At 41.4% G+C, this 27,556-nt stretch overlaps 1 protein-coding gene across 8 annotated transcripts in view; it reads right to left on the bottom strand.

Annotated features, from left to right (window-relative positions):
* Positions 1-2,802: 2,802 nt before the first annotated feature.
* Positions 2,803-27,556, bottom strand: part of LAMA2 (laminin subunit alpha 2) — a 362,452-nt gene continuing 337,698 nt past the window's right edge. For 7 of the 8 annotated variants that reach the window (XM_033143752.1, XM_033143755.1, XM_033143753.1 and 4 more), the window contains 11 exons: positions 25,708-25,856; positions 22,416-22,592; positions 20,484-20,679; positions 16,256-16,315; positions 13,779-13,891; positions 12,517-12,706; positions 11,030-11,185; positions 9,094-9,247; positions 8,042-8,172; positions 6,457-6,679; positions 2,803-3,200 (listed from right to left, as the gene is read on the bottom strand). In XM_033143752.1, the coding sequence (XP_032999643.1) occupies positions 3,043-3,200; positions 6,457-6,679; positions 8,042-8,172; positions 9,094-9,247; positions 11,030-11,185; positions 12,517-12,706; positions 13,779-13,891; positions 16,256-16,315; positions 20,484-20,679; positions 22,416-22,592; positions 25,708-25,856 (1,707 nt within the window). In that variant the 3' untranslated portion in view covers positions 2,803-3,042. The remainder of the gene's footprint in view (positions 3,201-6,456; positions 6,680-8,041; positions 8,173-9,093; positions 9,248-11,029; positions 11,186-12,516; positions 12,707-13,778; positions 13,892-16,255; positions 16,316-20,483; positions 20,680-22,415; positions 22,593-25,707; positions 25,857-27,556) is intronic. The other variant, XM_033143756.1, reaches the window with a different exon arrangement.

Genomic DNA, 27,556 nt, shown 5'->3' with positions numbered 1-27,556 from the left:
AGAAGCACCATTTATGACTCTATGCAGGTTTGAGTTTGATTGGGAGCCATCCTAGGCTGCAGCATGAAAACAGCACCTCTCTGCTGTGTTGGTCAATATCAGCAAACTCAATTAACAATTGCTGGAATGCAAAAGCCATTGTTGGGTGTGTGTGTGGTGGCACAAAGATCAAATTGAGACTGAGAATTTCATCTAAATTTAACTCAAAAACAAGATTTGAAAAGCCCAGGGCATGCTCGCCTCGGCTGCGCTTATTAGCAATGACAGCCAGAAGCAAAGAAACTTGCTATATTAAATTAAGAAGAAAAGGAAGACAGCATGTTATTCAGTATAATTAATTTGCAACACTGAGAAAGTGAGACCGCTTGAGACCCAGTATTTGCTTTCATTATTAGAGAGATGCTCTTAATTAAGACAAGACAAACTGAAATGATCAATTTAATTTGTGTTCAAACTAACTTTGATGAGAAAGAAAGAGATGGTGGTGGTTGGGAGTCTAATACTAAAAAAAGAAAATGCTGTGAAGTTCACACAAGAAAAGAATTCTATAGAAATAATGTAAAAAAAAATATGGCACTGCACAATTTCTTTGTACTTCTGAGGCCAATCTCAGAAGGATGACCCAATCTAACTGTGGGTGTGTGGATTCCATTTGGGAGTGGATGTATCTGCTCTAGAGTGAGTCAGACTATTGATCCATGTAGCTCAATATTGGCTGTGGTATTGATTATGACTTTCTGGGGCTTTTGGCAAGAAGATGCTGGCTGTTAAACCTGGTGCTTTCTGTATGTATGTCCACAGATCCTTCTATTACCGAGGGAGAAGTTGTTTGCATACATAGTGAGCTGGGCTACACACGTGTGAATGATTTGGACTTTGCTGTCCTAGACTAAGTCTATGGTCCTTATTTGTACAGACTCTTGCATATTTTACTGGCAGGGGAATAATGTATATCATACTTGTATGAGGATGCACATTTTTATATTTATGTTTGTTTGTGGGATTGTAGGGACAACCTGGAAACTTAGCTGAGCCCCAGGCTATTTGCTGTCAGGGTAGTGAAAACTTCATTGCAGATGAGCAGTTTGGCACATTCCTTGTTTTGAGAGGCTTCATGTGGCCCACTGGGCAGAGCCAGTGATTGGCAAGGAAAATCTCTATCTGCAGGTAGCCAACCTGGAAGGTTTTTAGTTTAAGGTGAAACTCACCATAAGGAAAAGCATTATAAGCCTGGAAGGCAGGCAATGCATTGCTACCCAGGAGTAGGATTCTTCTGGAAGCCTGGTGGGTCGAGGGACTGTTTAGTACAAAGAAAGTGGGGTGGCATTTTAATTACTTGATTTTGCTGTTCTGCTCCAAAGAGAATATATAAATTTTCTGTAACTTTTGCATTGCATCTTTTCCCACTGTCCATTTAAAATATGCATGGAATACAATGTTTGATGTGTTTAATGACTTATGCAAATGTCACTCAATATTGGTTCACCTGCTGATTTTTCTAATGCTATAAAGTAATCTGGCAAAGGAAAATGAGTATGCCATGTGTGGAATGTGTTAATGTCTTACAGCACCATGAGCACCAAAGAGCAGCGCTCTCTCTCTCTCTCTCTCTCTCTATATATATATATAAAAAGCACATAACATTCTAAAGCTGTTCAAATGATATATTAGGATTTTAATCCAACATGTTCTTTGTAGCAACATTGCACAAATTCCTTAGGCAGTGAACAGTGTCATCCCCATAACTCCCTCCCAGCAGACATTCAAAGAAAACTTTTGAGTCCTGCATATCATGGAAAGAGTGCATTACACAGAGTATAGAAAACACTAGCAGAGTGCATGGAAAACATTCAGAAGCAGGGAAACAATACTGTTTTCTTAAAATGTCCTGATAACTTTACTGTTGAATTGTTTCATTAATCTGACACAGTGATGGTGGGCTTGGGCTTGTTTGTCTGGATCTGGGGTTGTCAAAACTATCACACATTGGGCTTCTCCATATGTAACGTAGAAGATGCCCAAACCCTCTTCACAATACACTTTGAACTTACTATTATTTATTAAACTTCTTAGTTGCTTTATCTTGCCCAGGGCAACACAAAGCGACTTACAACCAAATACAGAAAGGAGCACACTTTCCCCTGCAGAGACATGCATGAGCTCCAGATACTGGCACGGCACATGCATCTCACTGTAGGGGCATACTGACCATGAGACTATAGGTTTCAGACCAGAAGCTCCTATACTGCTAGTTATTACAAAGTACAAAAAGTAATGACAGCACAAGGAATATTAAAATGGTTTCTCTATTCCAATTACATCTTTATCAGGCCTGTGAATCTCACTGCCCTTCGATGAAATCTTTGTTTCTCCCACCAGAACCTGATGTGGATGGATGACAAATGCCTTGAAGGAAGCCAGTGATCCAGTTATTTGCTCATCTGTTTTACCATTTTACCGTAACAGCGCAAACCGTCCTAAGCTAAAACATGAAATGGTTCTGCTGGGCCTGTTCCAGCCACAGAGTGGACAGGAAAAGTAGAAGTGAGGCCAAAGGTCCCAGAGATAGTCATCCCCAGAGAAAACACCCCCAGAGGAAATTACCCATTACCACTGGCAAGCAACACTAGAAGGTGGGGTACAATAAAACTGGCTATCTTTATCTCAACATGCCCATACAAATGCCACCATATCTCCATTTTGTACTTAAAGACTGTGGGTCTGTGTTAATACAATTCCATTCCTCAAAACAATACTAAAAAGATTTCACTTCAAACTGAGGGAAAAGACTGACACATCACACATGAATAGCTTGTAACTTTATTCATTCCAAGGGGAAAATGTTCTTCATCTAACGTTTTGTTTTAGAAGCACACCCTGAAATAGCACCATTTTGACTATATAACAGGCTGAAGTCAAAATATTTGCAAAAGGGCCTTTTTTATTATGAAGGTAATGTGTATATATAGGATTCTTTAAAAATCTGAGGCACTTTTTTGGTTTTTAGTGGTCAGGCTCATATCAGAGTCAGATGATGTCCTGTTAATTTGTAGGGCAAGATAGAGGCTGAACTCCCTTTATCTCCAAGGCTTTGCTGAAGTTAATCTCAAGAGGTTTAGCAGTTCCTTTGGTGAGCTTCATGGATCTAATGCATCCTTTGAAACGGATGTTAGTGGTCAGGCCAAACTGGTTGAGTCCATCTGTGAGGGAAGAAAGAGAAAAAAACGAAGGTAATTATTCAGACCTCTCTCTCTTCTAAAAATAAACATTTCCTTATTTCATTTTCTGTGCAGCATTTATGAGTAGAAAGCAATGTGAGCTGAAGTTGGAATCCAATTGAGCCCTTATGCTCATGGAAGGATTTGTGATCCAGCAGATACCTCTGCTAAGGGACAAGGACAGGAGGTGGCTTAGGCTACATGCCAGATAGTTAATTGATAATGCATACCTTACGAAAGACAAACTTTGTCAAGTCACACTGCAGTTGTTCTTGTGCTACTGAAGGTGTCCTAATTTTTTTTTAAATAAAAACTAACAGATAAATGGAAAGGCACATCTGCTGTCTCCACTTTCAACTCATGGTCTTTTTCAGTTTGTTTACATTTAGTGGGACTGGGAGACACTTTTGCCATAGACATCTTTGGTTGGGGGAAAGAGATGGTTTTTTTTTGTTCTTTTGCCTAGTGTTAGTGTGTAGGCATTTGTGTCAGCATCATGTGGGTAGGTCCTTTGTTTATGTATTTATTTATATTGATGATGCGAAGGATTAGGGGGTTCTGAGGTTGATGGGGGTAGGTTGTTGGGTCAGCTAGCCATATTGATTTGTATGTTGTGCTGTGTATGTAATAAAGGGGAACCATACCAGGGTGAAGGCGTCCTCCTTTGCTTGTCCCAGTGCCTACTTTAAGTTTGTTGGTAAACTTCTCTAGTAAGGCGGTTTCCCATACATTTTGGTACCAGTGGTCTATGTTCACTCCTGATAGGTCCCTTCCAAAGTCTAGGTACAATATTTCTAGCTGCTATGAGTAAGTGACTTATGAGTTCCTTGTCTTGTGTGTGTGGTTGTCCTGGAAGATAGGGCTAGTTCTAGAGTAGTGTTTATTACCTGTTTTGTTATTTTGGAAATTTCCTGCAGCACTGATACTCAGAAGGACTGAACTTTGGGGCATTCCCACCACATGTGCAGGTATGTGCTGACTTGCCAGCATTTAGATGAGATTCCTGGGTGTATAAGCATCAGCTTCTGTTTTAATACATCTCCCAGGACTCGTATGCGGGCCAGAGCGCAATGGCTGCTTCACCCAGTGGGGTATTGCAGGTGAAACCGCCACTGCTCCTGAATCTCTTTGCCACCAGTGCAGTGTGTGCCAAAGGAGAAACAAGCTGCAACTGGTGGCAGAGGGACTCAGGAGTGGCTGTGGTTTCACTCGCAATAGAAACCACCATTCCACTCTGGCCATCATACAATGGAGGGAGGAACAAGCGTCGCATTCAAACTTCTCAATTGAGGGGCGCACAGCTTCCTGCCCCTCAGTGGAGAGGTCTAGCAGAGACCTACCTCCACTTTGTGCAAGACGGGGGCTCTGTTACACTTCTCCATTGAGAGGGAGGCAGCCCCCCCCCGTGAGCCAAAGAACAGGGCAGGTGGATTGCTGCCCTCCCCTGCCCATGTAAATGAAGCTTAACAGGCTCCATGTGCTTGGCTGCCTGAGATGATGGGCTGCGTATTTCCCCTGGGATGGTCAGATGAAGGGCATCTGCTCAGGCAGGCTGGACTTCGAGGGAGCCACTCTCGGTAGCTTGTTCCCTCCAGGGCGGAGAGACTCCCTTGCGCCTGGCGGGAGGACAAAACTTCATTGACCCCAGCCCCATGAGGCACTGGGGTGAAACCAGTTCAGCTCTTCCAGCAGGAATGGCAGTGACTTCAGCCCAGCACCTCGTGGGACCAGGGCAATGCAGCTTTGTCCTCCCTCCGTTTCAACATTGCAATGGCAGGTCATCATGATGTTGAAAAGCTGACATCGCGCAACCCCAGTGTCTGCCCCACAACTTTCAAGTCCCTTTCTCTGGAATATCGCCTGAGCCTAGATATATCCAACATGGCTATTGATGACAAAAATTAGGAAATAATAGAGTATAAAGAAGGGTAATTGGAGCTTTATGATTGATTGATTGATTGATTGATTGATTGATTTCATTTATAACCTAAGATACAGGTGGGGAACTTGTAGCCCTCCAGATATTGGTCCTGATTTACGACTGTTGCCACTGCTGGCTTGGGCCGCTAGGTATCGTAATCCAACATCATCAGGAAGGTCACAGGTTCTCTACCCCAACTGGTCTTGTTGCACATACAGGAAATTGTGTACCTGCCAAACATTTGGTGGTTTAGGTTAGTTTTGATTCACTGCAAACTGGCTGGACTACCGATTGCACCAGCAGGTGTTGTTTTTCAGATTTTTTTTTTTTACCTTATGAAGCATGGGATCCAGACATAGTTCCACTGATTTTATATTATTTATTTATCTTAATGTGCATAGACTGATTGTTTAAAACAACAACACCCTCAACAGGTTTCCAAAAATGTAAAACAATAAAATCAAGAGATATTTACAACCTTACTTTAAAACATATAAAAAGTTAAAACACTAAAACAGATTAAAATGACCTCAAATTCCTAAGCATCTGGGTAGGCTTGCCTAAACAGGAATGTTTTTAGCAGGCACCCAAAAAAGATCAAGTGCCACAGAAGCCCTCCAATAGAGTGGATGAACCGCTGTAGCCAGGCTTTCCTGACCCTCAAATGCCTGTAGCTGTTGAGGCAGTCACAGTGGGTAAAAGGCACTTGCAGTTCCTGAGTCTCCAGTGACACGGCTGGACCCAGAAGCACCCGCAAATTACGATCCTGCTCAGTCGGGGGGGGGGATGCTACTCCATCCGGAGTAGGCAACTGAGCTACTAATCCACAGTGCCTCTATTTTTGCCAAGATTCAAACTCAGCTTCCTTTTCACCAATGCATCCCGGCAATGGCCCAGGAGACTGCACAATCTCTCTGTGTTCAGATGTCCTGGAGAAATAGAGCTGAGTGTCATCAGCATACTGATATTACCTCACCCTGAAACTCCTAATGACTGCTTCCAGCGGCTTCCTATAGGTATTGCATAGCGCTGTAAATAGTGTAGGGGGCTGAAAGGCACTCTCCCAAGGCTATGTCCTGGACTCTGCCTTGAAGGTACGATTAGAACCACTGTGATAGAGTGTCTGCATTTCCCATTCCACAGAGGCAGTTCAGGAGGATACCATGGTGAATGCAGTATCAAAAGCTGATGAGAGATTAGGAGCCAGGTCACACACTCCCTGTCCTGCTCTTTGCAGAGGTCATCCATCAGGGGTGAATCACTTTGAAAAAACATACCCCATTTGACGATCACTGGATCTTGAGTTTGTGTACTCACCAGGATATCCTCCAACGAAGACAGGATCATTAGTCTCTGCTGAAGTGGAAGCTGCATTTGGACTGATCCCTTCTACGTTGTGGCCATCTACTGTCAGAATTAAACGGTGCTTCAACTTGTGTGCTATAATCTTGTGCCACTTTCCATTGCATAAGCTACCTGGAACAGCAGGTTCATAGATGGCAGAGAATCGACCTGCGCCATTATCGACATGGAACATCACCTGGCAAGCAAATTACAGAAACAATTAGGAAAACCAATTAGCTCTAGAAACAAAGCAAAACAAAATGTAATCTGCTAATTGCAAGGCTGGCTGCTATGCTGTCAGATGGGATCTGCCTTAAAGCTATGAGTTGATATACAAGGTGTAAAAGCAGAGACTGTTATATGTCATGTTTATGGTGCAGATCCTAACCCATTAAAGGCAGTAGTGGCTTGGTTATCCTCTCCAGCTAAAACAGTGTTTAAATACTTAATCAACATAAATGGATGAATTTGTGCTGTACTCAAAGATCCACTTGAAATTAATTTGCAGCTTTAGAACCCATCTTGGCAGGAAAGCTCAAAATTATGGGCATAATGTTTGTCAATTTACTGCTGCCAAACTAAAATGGGTAATAGACGCAAAATACTGTTTCAGCAGCGGATTTAATGATCCAAGCGTTTGCGAGAACTTGACCAACTTGCAAAAAGGTTTCTCTGTTAGCTGTACTGGAATGTGTGGCACACAATAGTTTCTATGCAGAATTTCCTTATGAGGTTTGGAAAGGCAAACAGAAATTTCATCATAAGGGATCTGATTCTCCTATTCCTACAAACCTGGTTAGGTGCTAAAGTGATACTCTAAATGTGAAAGTGGGACAGAGCAGCCAGACTCTGCTCTGCAAGTCAGAGCGAGACCCATATGTAAACACCCTATTGGGCTTCTTCAGTTGACCTGCAAAGACCTCAAAATGCCAAATGAAACCCTTTTTATACTTCACAAGAAGTACCGAGTCCCTTGGCGATACCTGTTTTTCAGCTAAACATCATGATTTTTGCATAGCCAGGTCAAAAATAATGAAACTTAACATGGTATGGACTTCAAACAGGTTTGGGATGGTATATTGATATCACCTAGTCCTGGTACTGGTATAAAGACAAAAATCTTGTGGTAGACCTCCAGGTGCTTTAGGCTACAACTCCTCTCATATCCTTGGCCAGGAGCAGCAAATGAGGAGGGGTGGTGCTGTGCACCTGGCCTCCCAGCAGCACAGGGGCTGCTGTTTACTGGGCAGAGCAGGATGAGGTGCTGGGGAGATTGGCTCTACTGTTGAGCCACATAACACCAATCTGGTGCTCCCACCTTCCCACTGCCTCACCCCTCCCAGTAAGCAGCAGCACTCCACTGCTGTGAAGCCAAGTACGCATCACTGGCTCAGCTCCCCATTCACTCCTGCCCATGCCTATTTGCCATGCTGGCTAGGGCTGACAGGAGTTGGAGTCCAGAAAATCTAGAAGTCAGCAGGTTAGGTAAAGCTGGTTTACATGAAGTGGTTGAAAAACAAAAGATCGCCTGACACAATTCTCATAGCGCCATACTCACATTTTCATCTACCAACTCAATGCCAAGCCCATCCATTTTTTGGCTGCTGATCCCCAAGAGGACGCCATTTGTCCGAGTTGTGCGGAACTCAAACTCCACTTGCAAATCCAATCCTACTTTATATGCTCCAACTGAGAAGTGAGGAAGAAAGGCTGTGTCAAGTTCAGAGGTTTGGCGATAATACCAGTACCGTAATATTTTTCCATGTCACACAAAGACTCGTAAGAATGTTGTTGCCACAGTAACAGAAAAAAACATGGGGCACAGGTACACTGAACTCCTAAGCCCTTTCTTTCAACAAATGGTTAATTTGCCAGCAATGGAAGACTGGCTTTCAGCCTGGGCTTGAGGGCCTCAGTGGGCTCTACTGCCCTAGCAAGGTAGAAGATAAAGGATAAGGACATGAAATGTTGGTATCCATCTGTCTCGAGAGACAATCTGTTGGTATCAGTCTGTCTTGAATGCCTCTGGGGGTGAAGTTAACACCCGAATAATCCTGTCACCATAGGAACATTTCTGTTCATATGAGAGTTCAATGTGATTTTGGGAGTGCAGAAGCTGAAGGGGAGGGCAGGGGAAGCCTTGTTCCATGAATGTGAATTCTGTTGCACTCAAGGGAGGAAAGTTAGAATCCAAGTCATGTCTTTGATTAAATAAAATAAGATTATTTAAAGAGATATATCAATGTTGTGGGGTTTATAGTTATAACTGCACAAGTTCTTTTAAATGACATTCTTGATATTCTTTCATTCATTAAAAGAACTTTCACAAAACGTAATCATAGCAGCCACAATCCTGCGCAAGACCTGATATTACTGCTGCTGAACAAAGTAGATATCAACAAGCCTTGCACAGGTAGCAATCCCTGTGGGCCATCATAAAAATCTATATTTCTTTCATTTTGCTTCTTCACTTCTCAGCCTTTATGCTCCGATATATTCATACCTCCCTTGGCAACTGTCTTCTTAGGAGGACCCAACCATGATTTCTGAAGAACAATTGTAACAATCCCCTGGTGTTCCATTTTGGAACAAAACCTCACATAACGTTACCTGTTTTGGCAAACCCTGTTCCTGAAAAGTATGTTCCTTTCTGTGGATTGGCAAAGCACTTTCCGACATTGTAGCTGGAGGTAGGATTATCCAGGTCGACAGGAGACTCTGTCATTTGGAAATTTCGCATGCATCCATCAATGCTATAGACAACCTGAATAAGGGTGAAAAAGGTGTTAGTATATGCACAGCTACAGTATCTAAAATGCTTTCATCCCACAACTGAAAAGGTCAGAGATATGGCATTGGCGAGTAGCTAGCATTTTTAATTCATTGTTCTTGGCTTGCTGAAATGAACAAGACTGATTACATGACTCCTACACAAAAAAACAGGCCTTAATGGGGCAATATCATTTTATTTTCTGCAGAATCACGTTGCTTAGAGGATATTCTAAGGTTTAGATTACACAAAATGCGAGTCACAGTTTTCTAAGCTTAAGCAAAGGTGACAGAAAATGTGTGGTATAATAGCTTGCCAAATTACATTAGGAATATAAAATGTAATATTTTTCCTGGGTAGAACATATTTTCCACATCACAAAAGTGTGCTTTGAGATTACTATTGCTAGCATTTGTACATCTCTTGGACAAGCATGCAGCCATGTAACATCCACTGTTCAATGATAAATCTGTCTGTCAACTGATTTATTCTTTTCCCTATGCAAATAGATACTTTTGTAAACAGACACCTTCCAACCTGGTTTTTTAAAATCCATTTTTTTGTAGCGCCCTGCCTTAAAATTTTTAACATCTTTGCTCTTTTTAACATTAGGAGGTCTCCTTTTCAAGGCAGTAGTCCTGCAGGAACTCTTGGCCTTCCTCAATGATCTGTTTTTGCAGGTGGTAGGGAGAAAATTGTTGTTACTCAGTCCAACAATCACTCTGCCCGGTTCCTCACAGGAGGTTTTACAGACACCTTCCCAAGACAGCCAATGATTACACTTCTAATTTTTATCCTGTGTTTCTAGGATATTTTTTTGTATTATATAGAAATACAGTACACAGTTGCTGATTTTTTTTAAAGATACATGTGGAATATTGGGTCCTCACATGAACTTTTAAGCATAGAGTGGCATAACAGTACATTCCATATTTTGCATGAGAATCGAGGAACCTCCCCAAAATGCTGATAAGAACTGACCCTGTCATAAGACCTTGGCCTAAATCAAAATGTTTATGTTGTCTCTTGAACTTTGACTCCAAATTCAGACATCAGAAAGCAGGTGGTTAAAGTAACAGCATTCTATTCAGTTTCATGGCAGGGCTCTGAAAACAGAGGCCTTCAGCAGAATTTCTCTTCATCCAAGGGAAGGGAAGGGAAGGGAAGGGCTGTGAAGGCTGGGTTGTAACTTAAGAAGATAACACACAGTTCACTCACTGGCCCAGCTTACAACCCACTGTGAAATGTCTCTTGATAGTGGGAGGAGAGGCCAGCACAGCCACATTACTACCAAGGTCTCTGTAACACGAGGCCTCAGAAACTCTTGTTCATGTTTCCTGGGTAGATGCCCCTGACCTGTTGCTGCTGTTTACTGGGAGGTAGAATCAATCTGGTGTTCCCACCTGTGCCACTGCCCCACGACTCAGCTTAGCCATTACTGGAACAGCTTGGGACCTGCTTCCTCATGGGTGGATGGATGGATGGATGCCACTCTGGAAACAGCTTGGACCACCTGAGTGATGTTTACCATGCCAGCATTGCTAGCCCCTGCAGATGGGCATTGCTCGGAAAGGAATAAGTTACTCAGCCTCAAAGGGGAGGTTAAGGATGCAGTTTTTGTACTGAGTGTACCTCAAGTCTTTTAAAGGAAACTGGAAGCAAAATGCTCATCCTTTTGTTCAGTGTGGCTACACCATGTGCATGACAGTGGTGTCACAGAACACATAACTAACAATGTGTTAGGATTTTAGAAAACACAAAAAAGTCTTCACTTACGGGACCAATTCTTTTAGTTGTATAATTAACTGGCAACCCTCCAACATACAGCATCCCCACTACATCCAAAATGTCAGCTTTCTTTGGGCTTCTGGTCCTGTTTGTAGCACCATCAACTAAAAGGACACCTTCTTGCTTGGTTCGGAATATTTTTATCTGGGAAAAAAGATAGAAGTTTAGTACATTGCTGCTGCCGCTGCCGCCACCACTATATCTAGGTTCCGATCCTAATCATACTGCTTGAGAGCAAGACCCATTGAACACAGTGGAATTTACTTTTGAGTTAATCGGCATATGATTTGGTTTGTGGTGCAACATCCCTCATATTTTAACGAATGCTAAGTTACCTTCCTTTCACTTAATAGGATCGTGTGCTGTCAGTAGCAGATGGCGTGGTGGCAATGTGCCACTTGACTGCTGGTTGGTCTCTTCGCCGCAGCTTACAAGAAGAGAGCGGCGGAGGCAGCAGGGAGGTTGACGTGGTGTGTTTGGACCAAGGAATTGCCACCTTGCCAGTCTCCCCCTACACAACTTATGGGAGGTCGGATGAGTGGCGAGCCTCGCCACAATGTCCGCTACTGTGTGCAGTGCAATCCTATGCATGTTTACTCAGAAATGAACTTCACTATATTCCCTGGGATTTGCGTTTAGGTGACTATAGTTCTGCAACCTTGGACTGAAATCCTACACAAGTAAGGTCTATTGGTGTCTGCTTTCGACAAACATACTTAGGATTGTTATATTCTGAGGACTGAGGTGCTTAGGGAAATGACATTCACTAAATAAATACTTATGAAACTGGAAAATGGCATGCATTCGTAAGACATTGCATAAGCAATCATAATAACCACAGAGTTTTTATGACATTCTCCTGACTTGTGGTATTCAGAGGCACCCTCCCTCTGGCAGTGGCTAATAGCTATTGATAGTCTTATGCTCCATGAAATACTAGTGATGGTGTGGAATAGTACTGTTTGCTCTTTTAGAAAACACATTAATCCAAGTGAGCAAGCAGGCAGGGGCGAAACTGGCTGAGCATTCTGCTTTCAGCAGGAGCCAACCAGAAGCTAACAACTAGGACTTCTGGTGAATAGCAACATTTGCAATACACAGGGCATTTGTGTTTGAATAAACGCTATGAGAATATTCATATGTCTCTTGTTTTGCTGCCTTGCTGGATTTGGATCCAGACTTTGCTTCCACTGGTGACAGCTTCCTGCCAATCCCACCTTCCCCTATAGTCCCAGGCAATGTCCAGGAATCTGTTCCAGAGGGAGGGTTGGAACAGGGGTGGGGATCCACTTCTGCCACTGGGATACATCCCTTCAAAGGGTCAAAAATGTCAGAATAAGTCATTCCGTTTATGGACAGCTAAGATTTGATCCCATCTATTCCTTCCTCATTTACAGTGCTTCCTCATTTGGGATTCCCCTCCCCGTTCCACACATAACCTAATTCTATAGGTGCTGACCATCATTGCATCATACCTTGTGCCACTGGCCATCATTGATTTTCTCGGGAATCATTGTGCTCGTGTTCCCATGGCCCAGGTCATAACTGAAGTATGGAAAGCCATTCTTTATTTGAACGGTGGCAAAATCGGCATGATTAATCCGAGCCATATAGAAGAGCAACCCATTTTCAGCCTGAGTTCGGATTTCAAATTCAATGGTAAGTCTATACGTTTGGAAAAAAGAGCACAAAATCGGGAAGCATTAATCTGCTTTATCTTTCACTCTTCGTCATAAAACTAACATTGCTAAAGGCAACATTATTTATAAGACAAATAAAACCAAGATACCCATTTCCTATTTCTGAACCTGCCAAGGTGTATGGATACAGTATTCATGCACTTACTGCATAGACTTGATTTAGAGCTAAAAGAATATTGTCTTTATGTGGTGCAGGAAAATAAGGGATAAAAACTTATCCTTCTGCCCACAAAAGGCCAATAGATCACCTCAAGAGCAAACATGTTTTGTTTACTGAACTGGATAGGTGCGAGTTCTGAGTAGAATGGGGTTAGCCATTCCATCATGCAAATGCAAGTCTGGATCCAGACCCTTATATGAAAAACATAAAATATATGAATTCAAACAATAATTAGCATCCAAAGAACATTTTAAAAAACTCACGGAAGGCTCTGAGGCTGTCTTCTATATACATGAAACTGATATTAGAAATATCATTTTATGTGTAAATGTGTAAATTCATACTTCAAAATATTTACTGTAAAAAAAAGATTCTTAATAGTGTAATCCTATGTATATCTCCCCAGAAACAATTCCCGTTGATTTTAATGATTCTTAGTCCCATAGGATTAAGTGTCTATAGGATTGCAGCTTTAAGTGCCCATGATTGCAGTTTATATAATTCTAGGAAATTAGTGACTTCCAGCAACACAGAAATGTTCTTGTCTGTGACTTACTAAATATAGACCAATTAATTCTGTCTCCTTGGCACTTTTGCTTTATTGTTATTTTTTGCTCTGCTGGGCTTTTTCAGGAATGAGACACATATTAAAGAGCTTCAAGTCTAACATGGAATTCTTGCTAAGTGTAGCATCTGTTGAGCTGAATTTTAGAAGAACAAGAACATTTCATATGGTCATTTTGTGCAGCATGAAATGGGAAGAAACTTGTACAGCTCCTTCAATTGTGGCTGTCCTGCCTAAAAGCATGCCCAGCATTACTCATCCCACACTATCACAATGAATTTCACCACCATATCATCTCAAAATGGAACATACGTATTCTTAACTTTGGTGTCATCAAATGCAACTGCAATATGACTGTTCCTTGAGAGGCCAAATTGCTTGCCACCTTCCAAGGTAATTGGCTCCACATCAGCAGCGCAGTGTTCCTGCAAAACAAAACACTGCCATCATCTCTTCTTCATTGTGTTCTATTAGTTTAGCATGGAGCCCTTCCCACGCACTCTTAAGGAAAGCAGGTCACATTTTGGTGGATCATGCCAGTATCTCAGTTTTGTAAATGGCAGAATTCACTTTGTACAACACAGGAGATGCATCCTAAAACAATATTTCTCTTTCTTTCTGTGCTTGACTTTTTGCTTTAAAGCTGAAGTAAGTAATGCTGCATCTATGCACCAGACCCAATTCTACATCTGCTTTTGGGGGCATCCCAGCTAAAACATCATCATGGGTTAGGTGAGTGATGCAAACTCTGCTTTTTATGTCATAAGCACCTAAGACAAGCCCTGCTGGATTAGCCCAATAGCCCATCCAGTCCATCATCCTGTTTGCAATAGGGACGCGGGTGGCGCTGTGGTCTAAACCACTGAGCCTCTTGGGCTTGCCGATTGGAAGGTCGGCGGTTTGAATCCCCACAACCGAGTGAGCTCCCATTGCTCTGTCCCAGCTCCTGCCAATCTAGCAGTTCGAAAGCATGCCTGTGCAAGTGGATAAATAGGTACCACTGTAGTGGGAAGGTAAATGGCGTTTCTGTGTGCTCTGGTTTCTGTCACGGTGTTCTGTTGTGCCAGAAGGTGTTTAGTCACGCTGGCCACATGACCCAGAAAACTGTCTGTGGACAAACACCAGCTCTCTTGGCCTGAAAGCGAGATGAGCGCCGCAACCCCATAGTCGCCTTTGACTAGACTTAACTGTCCGGGGCCCTTTACCTTTTTCTGTTTTCACTATGGCCAGCCAGATTCCCATGGGAAACCTGAGGTGAGGAGGAGGACCTGAGTTCCCCTCTGGTTTCTGGCAACTGGTATGCAGAAGCATGCTGAAGACTTTGGAATTCCCTCTCTTAAATTTTATGCAAAAACTATTTTTTTAAAACATTTGACACTAGCTACAGGCGTAAGTAAATCAGTGCCATGTACTAAACGAACATGAATGCCATATTGTATGTTTTCTGCTTCTAGTGGATATGCTATGAAGATGATAAATGAATAGGCTGACACAAGCAATTCACAAGAGAAAAATATTTCAGGGCAAAAGTAGGTCTAAATATACATATTACAAAACATTTTGTTTAATAGCCCCGGGTAACTACTTTTGTCTGCTTTTATTCTAATTCAGTGGAGATTAGACTGCAATGTGTGTAGTTCTGTCCATAAAACATTTTCAAAACATCGTCAATTATACATTAGGAAACAAGACATTTACACTTTAAAGAGGAATCTCCTTTCTTTTATGCTTCAGCAACATGCAACCAATCACAATGATCTGGGTATCGGCTTTCAAATGGTTTTTTTTTGGGGGGGGGGATAAACATTCTCTTCAAAAGAGAAAGGGCACAAAGATGTTAAAGGCACTTCCAGACATAGTGCTTTCAGAGAAATTGATGTTCTGAATGAAAGTGTTGGTCACTGAAAATCTGCACGTTCAGAGTGCCAGTTATGGTTTCTGCAGCTGGTCCAGATGAACCAGCAATATCTACGCAGGCTGCTATTAGGTCCTGAACAACCAGGTTCACTCTAAACCCCCACAAAGGGAAGATTTTTTTCTTTTTCTTTTGAGGTACTTTTTGCTGCATGTCCTGCTATGAACCAGAAAGTCAAGTCAGGAGGACGTCTGGAAGAGCCCTGTTGCAAATGTGTGAGGCTAGTCCTTCAGCAACTGACCATTGGCAAAGAAAGGGAAATCTCACGCCCCTGCACATTCAGATCCACATCTATTTTAACAGAGTTGCGTATATTTTTTTCTGTCAGTTGCAACTTGAAATGAGGTGTACAGATAACAGCATATGTGGGCCCTCCACCATTTGATTGGCATGGACCAGGAAAGAATATAAAGATGCTTAGTGAAACCAAAATTATATTAAATACTACAATGGACCAAAAACGTCCAGAGGGAAAAGATGAAAGCATCCATGTTTATTAGAAATGTTACTGGAATGGGAATGTGTGGCTTTTTGAAAAGATTGAAACTTTACAACCATGTACACCGAAGAACAGCTTCAAGAATGAACCTTCTAATTAATTCTTTTAGCTGAAATCTTATTGATGTGACATTTCCTGTGAGACAGGAAATTGATACCTTCAGTAGAGCAGTTTGAGCAAATGGGAAGACTGCTGTCTGACTGTCTCACACATTCGTCTGCAAAGCTGCCCTACAGCGGGTGGGTGGGTGGGAAGAGAAAAAGCCATTTAGTAGCAAAGCAAGAAGATAAAATCACTGTGAAACAGCACTGCAGCATCTAGCAGTGTTAAATAAAACCAGGGTGGGGAAAATTGGGGGAAAACACTGGGAGATACCGTCACAGTGCCAAAGTCAGCTGAAATGTTGGCGCTCTTCACTTCAGCAGCAAGCAAGTCCTAAGAAGCAGTAAATAACATGAGGCAGAAGCAGCAATCACTGAAGTTGTCTTGCTACGCACACACTATAGTGTTTGCAGCAGAAAGAGAGCTACTGTAGGACTAATATCCCGAACGCCCAACCTCAAGTTATTAGTTTTATTATTTTTAAAATCTTCCTCAGAAATGAAGACTATCCCTATTCAAAATAGAAACTAAGCTCTGCATTAAACCTGCAACATAAACCACAGGACAAAGCAACAACAAATAAACTCCAGCAGCTGAAATCCTTTCCAGGAAGCAAACAAAATTGGCCAATCCTCACTGGGGCCCAGAGTGGTGGGTTCTCTGTGGCATGTGCAGCCCTGCCTGCTCCTGCTGCCTGGAGCAGAAGGTTGGAGGGTGGGAGATAATAATTTTCCACCGTTTTGTGCTCCACATAGGGCCCTTCACCTTTCCTGTCAGGAGCACACCATGATCACTCCAGCATCATGGAATTAATTAATTAGCTAGCTAGCTTTATCACCCACCCTTCACCATAAATACATTTAAAAACTGATAAAAATCACATTTTTGAAAAAACAAAACATAAACACATTCAAAAATGGAACAATGGAATACCAGGTCAGCAAAAGAGGTGGACTGCAACTCCCCACCCCCAAAAGCAGCTTAACTGTCAAAGGCTAAGGTAAAGAGCATATGGGGAAAACTATACAATAAAGATGCAAAACATGCCGTATTTACTTGGATCTAATGCTCACCTTTTTTGGCCAAATTATGTTGCGAAAATTAAGGTGTGCATTAGATTTGAGGGGGCATTTACATTCACCAGTAAATACTTTTTTTGGTTTCAAGGTTCTGAAACCTGAGGTGCGCATTAGATTTGATGGTGCATTATACGCGAGTAAATACAGTACTTCTGTGCCATAATTTAGGAGCAAGCACAGAGAAAGCCCTCTCTCAGGTTGCTATTCCCACTCTCAGGTTGCTATTCCCACTGGAACTGATCAGGGGTTACAGTTGCTCTGAAAGCCATCTATGTAGAATGAAGTTAAAAAGGCTAAGCTCGTAACCAGTACATTATGAAATATATCAGGGGTATCTAAGACATTCACTGCTCAGATGACTCAACACTAAAGATATAATCCTCAGGCTGATGAATATAAAATGAAATTACACTGATCTAATAAAGCATTGAGAAGTGTGAACATTCCCTTGTGTTTAAAGTCGCCTAATAACCATTTCAATAGTAACACATTTTAAAATGGTAGCTGTGCTTGTTGCAGCAAACACCAAGTGTCTCTTGTGCCACTTTCAAAACAAATACACATTTTGTTATTTCCATAGTAAAGGCCTTTTGGAATCTCATCTATGCATGACTTAAGAACACTAGGCATTCTGAATAAAGGAGGATCCATTATTTTTTACCTGAAAATGATATTTCAAGGGACAATTCATATCACCTCAACGTAAAGGAAATCTTACTGAAGTATTCATCTTCCTTGCTTGGACATTGCAGCAGAAATTGTCTGTCTGAAATCTTAGCTATGTCAGCTTTTCAGCACATATAAAACCATTACCTTCTTAATGGCATCATTCTACTAAAATAGTAAACTGTTTAGAAGACAGACGAAAATACTATCATTTGTTTGATCAAGCAGAGTATTATCTACTCCAAAGGATAGCAAAAAATAAATCTGGGTCTATATTCAAAGCATGCACTCATATTCCAGTTTGACTGGTAAATAAACATATAAACATAAAATAATTATGTCAGTGGACTAACAAAATCTATTACTATTTATTAGATTTGTGTACCGCCCTTCATCTGAAGATCACAGGGCAGTTCACAACATAAGAATACAAAATGAAAGCACAAAATATATATTAAAACAAAAACAAACAAAATGGATTGGCTACATGGCTGCAAAGGAAAGTGAAATGGAAAATTAATTTTAGGTCTTGTTTCAAGCTGGAAAACTATGACAATTTAGCATAAACTGTAGCATGGCTTAAACTGAAACCACCAGCTTCTGGTTGGAAATCTTGCTCAACTTGTTTGCATTCCCAACATATTATTGAACTATGTGTTTTAAAAAGAACTGGAAAATGAAATATTGCATTAATAAATGCATGTTACCATTATGCCACCTTGTGGGATTGAAGGAAAAGTGTTGTTCTATATCATATTTATGAATCAATAATGCACATCTACCATCCTCTATTATTATTATTAAGATTGATCTTGGCTAGAAAATCATCCTTTTAGATTCCTTCTTCTTTAGACAGACCATTTTAAGGCACACAGTTAGCAAGGCCTTCTTCCACCTGCCTTGCCTCACCCTCTAGTCTCTGCTTCTCAATTTGTATTCTGTTATTTTATGTACTGTGGCTTGCCGTTTTTATTGATTATAGTTTAGAAATTATTTATTGTAACTGTTGAGTGGATTCCTGTTTAACTTTTATATGTTGATATTATTTTATACTACTCTAATAATTGTTGAATGTTACTTTTTGATGTAGGTTGCTTATTTTAAAGTTCTGTTTTATTATCACATTTTTGTATTGCATTAGATTGTTATAAGATGTACTTTTTTGTTTCTTCAGCTTGTAAACTGCCTTCAGTATTGTAAGAAAGAAAGACGGTATACAAATAAAAAAAATGAAATGAAATGAAATAGTTACACAGAGTGCAGAGGAGAGGTGCTGGCTTGATTTTCCACAGTGGCTTATATAGGACTATCTGATGAAACTAACAAACAGGTGTCAAGCAAAGTTTGAAATGCTGACATTCTGACCTATAAGTTCTATCTTTTGAAAGTGGAAAAGAGAAGAGATTGAGTAATGAGAATCGAAGCCTTTCTCCCTTTAGATGACAGGTTCATATATAAGCAACTGAAAAAGCACAAGTATCAGAAAGGTGACAAAGGTAAAAATGAAGTGGTGAATTCTTTTTTGCAGTGGTATTCACCTGACAAACATAACCTGGCTAAAGTTACTGTCTGGTTGGAATTTCATCAGAAAAGCCATATTTTTCTCCTGGAAGGTGATTCCTAATGTCAAAGGCACAGGAACCCTCATATCTGCTGTGTGAAATTTGCATCTTAGGCCAGGTTTCTGATGAGGGTGAACCAAGGGTGGAGGTAAGGATAAAGACCAGGTTTCCCAGTGATATTTTGAGTATAAAATTAACTTACAAAAATATTAAATATATACTATATTCCTATGCTTTGCTCCAAAACAATAGTGATGAATGGAATTTATGTCTCCAAGTTGTGGCTCACATTAGTCACCTCCTTGACTTGCTTGTTGTTAGGACCGTATTTGTTTGTTTATTTTTTAAAGTTCCCATGGTTTTCATCAGCTATCCATGGATACATTGCGTTGGTTTAATTCAGAATGCAGAGAACGGCCAAAGAGGAGACAAAAAGAACCTCAAAGGACCGAAAGTTGATCCAGATTTCCATGGAATTTAAGAAGCTGGTGATAAAAGTTAAATGTTTCCCACCGTAATGAAGCGACAAGTACTAACTTATGCATGCCTCTGTACTGATCATTCAGCTGAAAACTTGTGGCAGACTCACCATTTTGAGTTAAGCAGGAACTATGGGCGACTAATAAATCTCACAAAGTGGTGTAGCAAGACCTGCAAAGCTACACCCACAACACTTGAAATTGATCTTATGGCAAATGCATTTTGGGGGATTCAGCTGATAAGTGCTATCAGCAGAAGGCCTACATAAAAACACCCGCTTGCACAACGGGGCTTTCTTCCTCCTCCCGTGTCCCCCCAGCCCCCCACCCCAAATTGGCTTGGGGGGGTGTTGAGAGAACCCCCAGAACGGCACAGGGGGAATGCTTGCCCTGATGGAATGACTGCCTTAGTGCAATGTTGAATTCCTCCCACTGGGATAAAACAGATCATATTAGAGATTCAACTTGCTCAGAAACAGCAGGCTTTGTGTTCCTGTTGTATTGCCCAGAAGAGGGATACCACTGAGATGCTGAACGAAGTCACCATATGAAGCCCTATTTGCAAAGTGTTCAGTTAGCGAATCCAAGGAGTCAATCATGCACCATCGCCATAATCACTATGCAGTTACCAGTGCTAGGTAAAAACCTGTGATTTTTATTTTTTAAAAACCCAACTCATCCACCCAGTCACATCATAGAAATGAAGCACACTTACATGTGAAGGTGGGAAAGGTGGTGGAGGAGGAGAGGTTGCACTCGCTATCTTTTCCTCAGTATCTGGTTCAGGATGGATCACAACTGTTGTACGGGAGATGTGATCCCCATCCTCTTTTTCATGCAGTGGGTCTTGATCAGGACACTGGCCAATATCTGCATTTTCGAAGGATAATGGCTGGGCAAAATCCATTGGACTGAAGAGAGACAATGAAGCCAGTGATGTCAAACAACAGGAATTCTTCAATTGGATCCTTTCACCATGATCAATAATGTTAAAATGTGCAGTTTGCCTTTTTGGAGGCAGTTTTTCAGGGGATTAGGAACTAATCTGATGAACTTGATGTAACACACAATTTTCTGAGACAATTCTGGATTCTCTTTATAAGGCTTTCATTTCATTAACCACCATGGTGAACTGTGCGGTACACAGTGTATAGTGTTGAAGAAGCCTGGGAAAACTAGATACAAGTCCCTACATAGCCATGAAACTTGCTCCCTTTTCCTTTGAAAATGCACAAAGTTACCCCCCACCTACCCACCCATATTGGACAGCACAGTGGGGCTGTGCTGCTTCCCTGACTGTCCTCTAGCTATGTTGCTCCTGGGATACAGAGGGGAAGAGGCAAAGAGGAGGTGAGGTTGGCACAGTGCGGCAGTGCAAATGCACCGGGGGAGCCAAACAGCCACAACTGGTGTGCCTTCCACTACTGCTCCTTGCCCCTAGTGAGCATACATTTCCAAGAGTTGATGTATTGTTGAAGCTCCATGTGCAGCTATAGGTATTCAGGTACATAGCAGGTTCTGCTCACTTTCAATGCTGTTGACATTAGTATGTAGAGACAGTGCCATGTGACACATATACGCTTCAGGGAATCTCTGATCATACAGTTGAAAATCACCTGGTTCAGCTAATACGTAAACTTGGAGCTAAGATGTCACGCTGTGTGTGGCCTTTCTGTGGAACTGAATTGGACAGTGGCTAGTGTTTGAAACCTGGCACAACACTGGCAAGGCTATTACTCTGTTTAACGTGTGCCTCAGCTAGTACATGACATGTGCCGGAAGATATGAAAAAGCATAGACATCAAATAGAGATCTTGTTCCACAAATTATTTCTGCATGTGCTTAACGAGTGTATAATTGTTCATTGCACGCTACCCAGATAGCTTTATTTTATGGAGCAGCCTACAAATACCATAAAATTTCAGCATCAACTAACAGAGTTCTCATATATTCATTTTCAGTTCTTTTAAAATCACCATTAACTTGACTTTTTTTCATCTGGTTTGACTAGCAGACCTTTTCCTCTCATCAAGCCATCTGGTGTTTTACCATGTCAGGAATAACATCAGCTGTCATTGTGGATGTTTTACTTTGTCAAAAGTTAACATGGAAATTAAGAGTGTGGCATCTTTCTGATGAATATCAAAAATGGTTGGGTTATACCAGGCAAATATTGCTCTGTTGGCAACCTTGTATCATATTATGGGCAAGCAGATATTGTCAGAATTTAAGACTTCGTTATTTACAGGGGTGGGGAGACTCAAGCTTGTTGGATCTCCTTTCTTTTTCTTTTACTGGAACCTGGAGATCTACCTATCAGAGACACAGTTAAAATTAAAGTACAGGGTGCCTCTGAGCAGATTCTAACTGCAGAAATTTGTTTTCCATACCAGAATCCTTTCACACAAAAATCCACTCCTGGTTAGCTTTCTTTATTTCAGCAGCCTAACATAGGTGGGGAAAGTATTGTTATTTTGGCTACTGTTAAATGGTTGGGATGTACTGCAAAGACCTACCGAGAGACCTGCTAGTAGATTCCCATCTATCACATGCCTGCCACTGGAATAACATCAGTTGGTTTCTATAAGCAACATAGCTTTATATCAATAGGTTGCTTTATATAACCTGTCAAAAAATTGATACTCACACAGCATTGATGACAAGGTTCCATATGCAGCCATCAAAGGCAGGTATGTTCCTAATAGGAGCAATGTGGAATTCAGGTGGTGTCCCTCCCACAAAAAGCTTCTTAACGGAAACAGGTTGATCTGACGGGAGTCTTTGAGACTGGCTTCTGTCCTCATCTACTTGGATCACAAACAGCCTGCAAAATCAATGGAAGTGACTTAATACACAAATACCCAGAGCCAAACTGATGCTCCTGCTGCTGTGCCTGCACCACAACACTGACGGATGCAGTTTTCGCTTCATTTAAAGCGCTACAGGATGAGAGCCCAAACTGCTCTGGCTGAAGTTTCTTTTGTCAGGCCCATGAATAGAATAAAACCTCCAAACCAATAGAATATCAGTGAAATTAGTGTGTGGATGAGCTGAAAAAAGAGAGCCTGAAGACCAACAGCATTACTACTGATAGAAATAATCAAGGCTACTTTTAGTGCTGGAGTATAATTTCCCATGGTCCACCGGGATAAAAAAAATGAAAGGGGTCACATTTTGTTTGGTTATTAATTTTCCTGGTTTTTTCCACTAGTTATTATGCTCTTGCTGAAGACCAGTGAAGCCTCTTGAGTATGGTGACTGCTGGAATCCATGAAAGATGCATATTATATATTTTCAAAAGCCAAGCGCACCTGTGGTGGCAATATAGCAACTAGCTTTAGCACCAGGGGGTCCTTTTGTACTATCCAGAATTCTGGACTAATAATAATGATTTCCCCCCTAAAGAAACATAATTTCTACTTTGGTCTTTGTGGTGTCGTCTTAATTGCTGTGGTTTCCATCCAAAGCTACACTCACACATGGCAATTTCCCCACCCCTTCCAACCGCAGCCTCTGTTTTCTCCAAAAAGTCTCAAATTTGAGGAAAGGCCTAAGTGTATGTATGTCTGGGAGAGGCCTGACCCAAGAGGGGACACAGTGTGGCTTGAGCACAGCGTGGCTTGGATGCAACCCAGTGTTGCAAATGTCATGCACTGCAGCCCTATACGGGTTTACTTGGAAGAAAGCCCTAATGAGTCCAATGGGACTTTATCCATAAGATGGCAGACAGTGTATTATTATTTTTGCATGGATAGTTTTATAAGCATCCTGAAAGCCGCATGTATGAAAGTGGGTGGGCATGTCCGAGAGCCCAACAGCAGCTCATTCACCTCAGCTTAATGATAATATTGGGCATTCCAAAATGTAATATTTGTGCTGAACTGTGCAGCCAAAGATGAAAATAGATACTGGTGCCAGATGCGAGGCTACCTGAGGACTGGAAGGAGTTGCTCAGTGCATTTGTGCAAAAATTTGCAGAAACCATTTTGGGTTTTCTTAAATTTTGTCTAAGGTTTTGCAGCTGGGCTAAATAATCCACTGAATTTCCCCCCAGCTTCAGGAGTCTGTGCCAGAGAATGGAATAGCAATAACTCCACATTAGATCTTCTAAATTTTTGGATACCTTCTTCCCAGTAAAGCTGGACATTCTTAGGCTTACTTGATTCTCCTGTAGCTGATAAATACCTGTTCCTGGTTAAATTTCTAATAATTTACAAAGCCCTCTGCTATTGTTCAAGAAAAAATGTTTTTGCACTCTGATGCGGAAGACCAGCACATGATGATATGCCTTAGTCCTCAATGCTGTCCTATAATTATCCTGGAATGGGAAGCAATTAGTTTATAATCATATGGGTAATTAGCTTTCTGAAGAGTTTTCAAAAATGTCCTCTGCTTTTAATAAAATAAAGCTTGTGTAATGATTAGCAGATGAAGAGGTTTGTTCATTTCTATTCCAGCCCAGTTTATGGGAAAATGAAGTCTGTTGTGTATGTGTTTTGGACAGTTACGAAAATCACAAGAATGTATTTCTGTCCACTAGAGGGTGCTGAAAAAGCAATGATGAGCTGGAATCAGCAGTCCTTACAGGGTAGCAAATAACATAATCCTGTGTATTATATACAGCATTATTATTTGGTTTGTTAAGTGAAAGGATTTCCTTTGCATTCTCCTAGATATTGTAGTACTATCAATACTTGTCAGCTTGCATTTTGTCATTTATGGTGACATTTAAAGAAAATTAAAAACCTGACTTTAGGAATTTGAAGTTTAAACAAGTACCAAGGAGGCTGACAAAACATGTTTTTGCTTGGGAATAAGGTCATGGGTTAGAGAACGAGGAAGGTTCTGAGGAAATGGAATGAATGGATTTACTTGTTAAGATATTTATTAGAGCTGCAGGGCCTCCAACAGAAAGTGCTCTTTGACATAATAAGGGATTAAAAACTAATAACCAAAGCAATCCTTGCTGGCCTCCAAGCCAGCATAGCCCATGGAGGATCCAGAAGCATTGTAGGGTGGATGGATGAGTGATTTATGCTATGTTTTCAGTATTATCTCACGTTACATTATTTATACATGTTATGTTATTATTTTATGTTTTCAGTGGATGAACATTAGGGCTGTACCAAATACTTGCAGGCATAAATATCTGGATTGATAGTGCTCTTTAGGAGGGCATGTGTGTTGGTGTGTTTAAAAAGCCCCCACCCCCGCCCCAACCTCGGACAGATCTTTTTCAGTTTTGTTCCTTGCCATCGACAGGACTGACCCTAAAGCAAGTGGCAGGGTCCCCCCTGAATGTTGATTATTACATTTGTATCCTATTTCATGACTTCTAGACATGATTTATCCCTACCATATAAGACAATGTTCAAACATTGCAACCTGCACCACGGCATCTAACAGCATGTGCTAATGTGAATCAATGCCGTTGCTATGTTGCTGCGACCTTAACTCTTCCTTTTCCTTAGTCCCTCTCTCCTCCTGATTGCCCTGACTCTTAAAGATATAGGGCCATTTTCTAGTTTGGAAGGCATCAATCCCCAACCTTCCCATAGTTTCATGTGAGAAACTTATAAAGAAGTTTCAGGTTTTGTGAATTCGGCGTGGGCGTCGTTAGGTCTTGATGTTGCTATTCCTATTGGAAGCTGTTCCTTAATATTAGTTCAAGATCCAATTCCTCAGCCACACAAATTAGATTAATAAAGTGTATTTGCAAAAAGTATCAAAGGTTAACATAGCAATTTAGATTAATGAAAATCTTAAGCGGCAATGCCTACACTAAAGCATGACCTATGCCATAATGAAATCATCACTGTCAGAAGATGACTTTTAAATGAAAGCTGCATGGAGATTTCATTCTCCTCCCCTCATAGTTTCAGTTACTGGGCTGGAATGAATGTTCAGGGTTACAGTCCCCCTATATTCTGAGTTATTACCCTCCGAGTCTTTCTATTCGGATGCTGTGTTCTCTGCCATCATGAAACTCGCCAGATGCAGGTTTGATGGTGATCCTGCGAGGGTCCCTTATCCCGGTAGAAACGTGTACTTCTAGTCGACCACTGTTCAGGAACACAGCATAATAGGCCTGCAATGGGAACCAGCATTTTTAAAGCCTTAACGCATAAGATCATTCCCAAACAACGCGCCACGCCCTCTCTGTATGGCAGAAAAGAACACTTCCATCTTTTCAACTTCCATTTATTTTATTACGGATGAACCATGAACATGTCAAATCTTAGCCCAGACTGACAGTGGCCTGAAATTATCACAGATTTCTAAAATGTAGTACAGTGGTACCTTGGTTCTCGAATGTAATCAGTTCCAGAAGACTGTTTGAGTTCCGAAACGTTCAAAAACCAAGGCGCAAAGGGCTGCCTGCAAATTCAATTGAGGAAATTGAAAAACATCCAGTGGAAGCCGTTAGACTTCTGAGGCGCGCTCGAGAGTGGAAGCATTTCGCTTTTCGTGTTCCAAAACAGAGACATTTGAGAACCGAGGTACCACTGTACATGGTGTTGCCAACTGAATTCTTTTGCTGAGAGCAAAGTCATACTGTTCCTTTAGATTCCACATAAATTACCAAAAGTCACAATTTTCTACTTTAACTGTATTCACACACAGCTGCTGATTTCCCCCCGCACTGGAAACCTCTCCAAACCAAAGCATTTCCCATCTCAGTAAAAGGCATTATCAGGAGTTGGGGGAAAAGTCAATGGCATCACTAAGGCTGCAATCTCATACACATTTACCTGGGAGAAAGTGCCACTGAACTCTTTGGAACAGGCTCAGTATTATTATTTTTAATTAACTGGATATATCAGGGTATTCAATGTAGTGGCCTCCAGATATTTTGGATTCCAATTCTTATTGTACTCAGGCAGTGTAGCCAATGGTTAGGAGATGGAGGTTGCTGCTGTCTAAAACATCTGGAGGACTACCCCTGCACTGCTTGATCAGTGGCAAGTGATTAAGTAAATGGAAAAACAGTTTTCACAGAAACCGTTAATGTACTATACAATACCTATAGGTATTGTATAGTACATTAAGTGTTTCCTGCTATGTCTCTGTTTAGTTCACAGGGGCAGAAACCATAGAACAGTAGCATTATGGACATATCAAGAGGAATAATGATACATCTGTGATAGGGTACATGACCTATGGTCTAGGGTCATGGGTCACCAACTCAGCACCTGCGGGTGCCATGGCACCCATGAAGAAGAAGAAGAAGAAGAGTTTGGATTTGATATCCTGCTTTTCACTACCCGAAGGAGTCTCAAAGCGGCTAACATTCTCCTTTCCCTTCCTCCCCCACAACAAACACTCTGTGAGGTGAGTGGGGCTGAGAGACTTCAGAGAGAAGTGTGACTAGCCCAAGGTCACCCAGCAGCTGTATGTGGAGGAGTGGAGACACGAACCCGGTTCCCCAGACAACGAGTCTACCGCTCTTAACCACTACACCACACTGGCTCACTGAAGGCTTACAGTGGTGGTCCTGGGTAGTTCCTATAAATAAAGTTACAGGGTAAACTCTGCAAATACCTAATAAGTAATGTCTGAAATGAGAATGGTGTGGACGGAATTTACCTAACCAGCAGAAGCCCCAATGCAGGGACTTCCACTTGCCCAACAGAGTTTTCATTTTCCCCCAAACTCTCAAAATTGGCTCAGGGTGGAGGTGATTATCTAATTTTGTGTTATGCCACACACTGCTCCATGACAGCTATTTTATAACTGTCTCCTCCAATACTCTCTCAGCTTTCAAAATGTGCCCCACTAGTCCAAAAC

This window comes from Lacerta agilis, chromosome 3, assembly GCF_009819535.1.
Source record: "Lacerta agilis isolate rLacAgi1 chromosome 3, rLacAgi1.pri, whole genome shotgun sequence".
In the NCBI taxonomy this organism is placed as follows: domain Eukaryota; kingdom Metazoa; phylum Chordata; class Lepidosauria; order Squamata; family Lacertidae; genus Lacerta; species Lacerta agilis.
The sequence above is the reverse complement of the archived record's forward strand: the minus strand, read 5'-3'. Positions and strand labels throughout refer to the sequence as shown.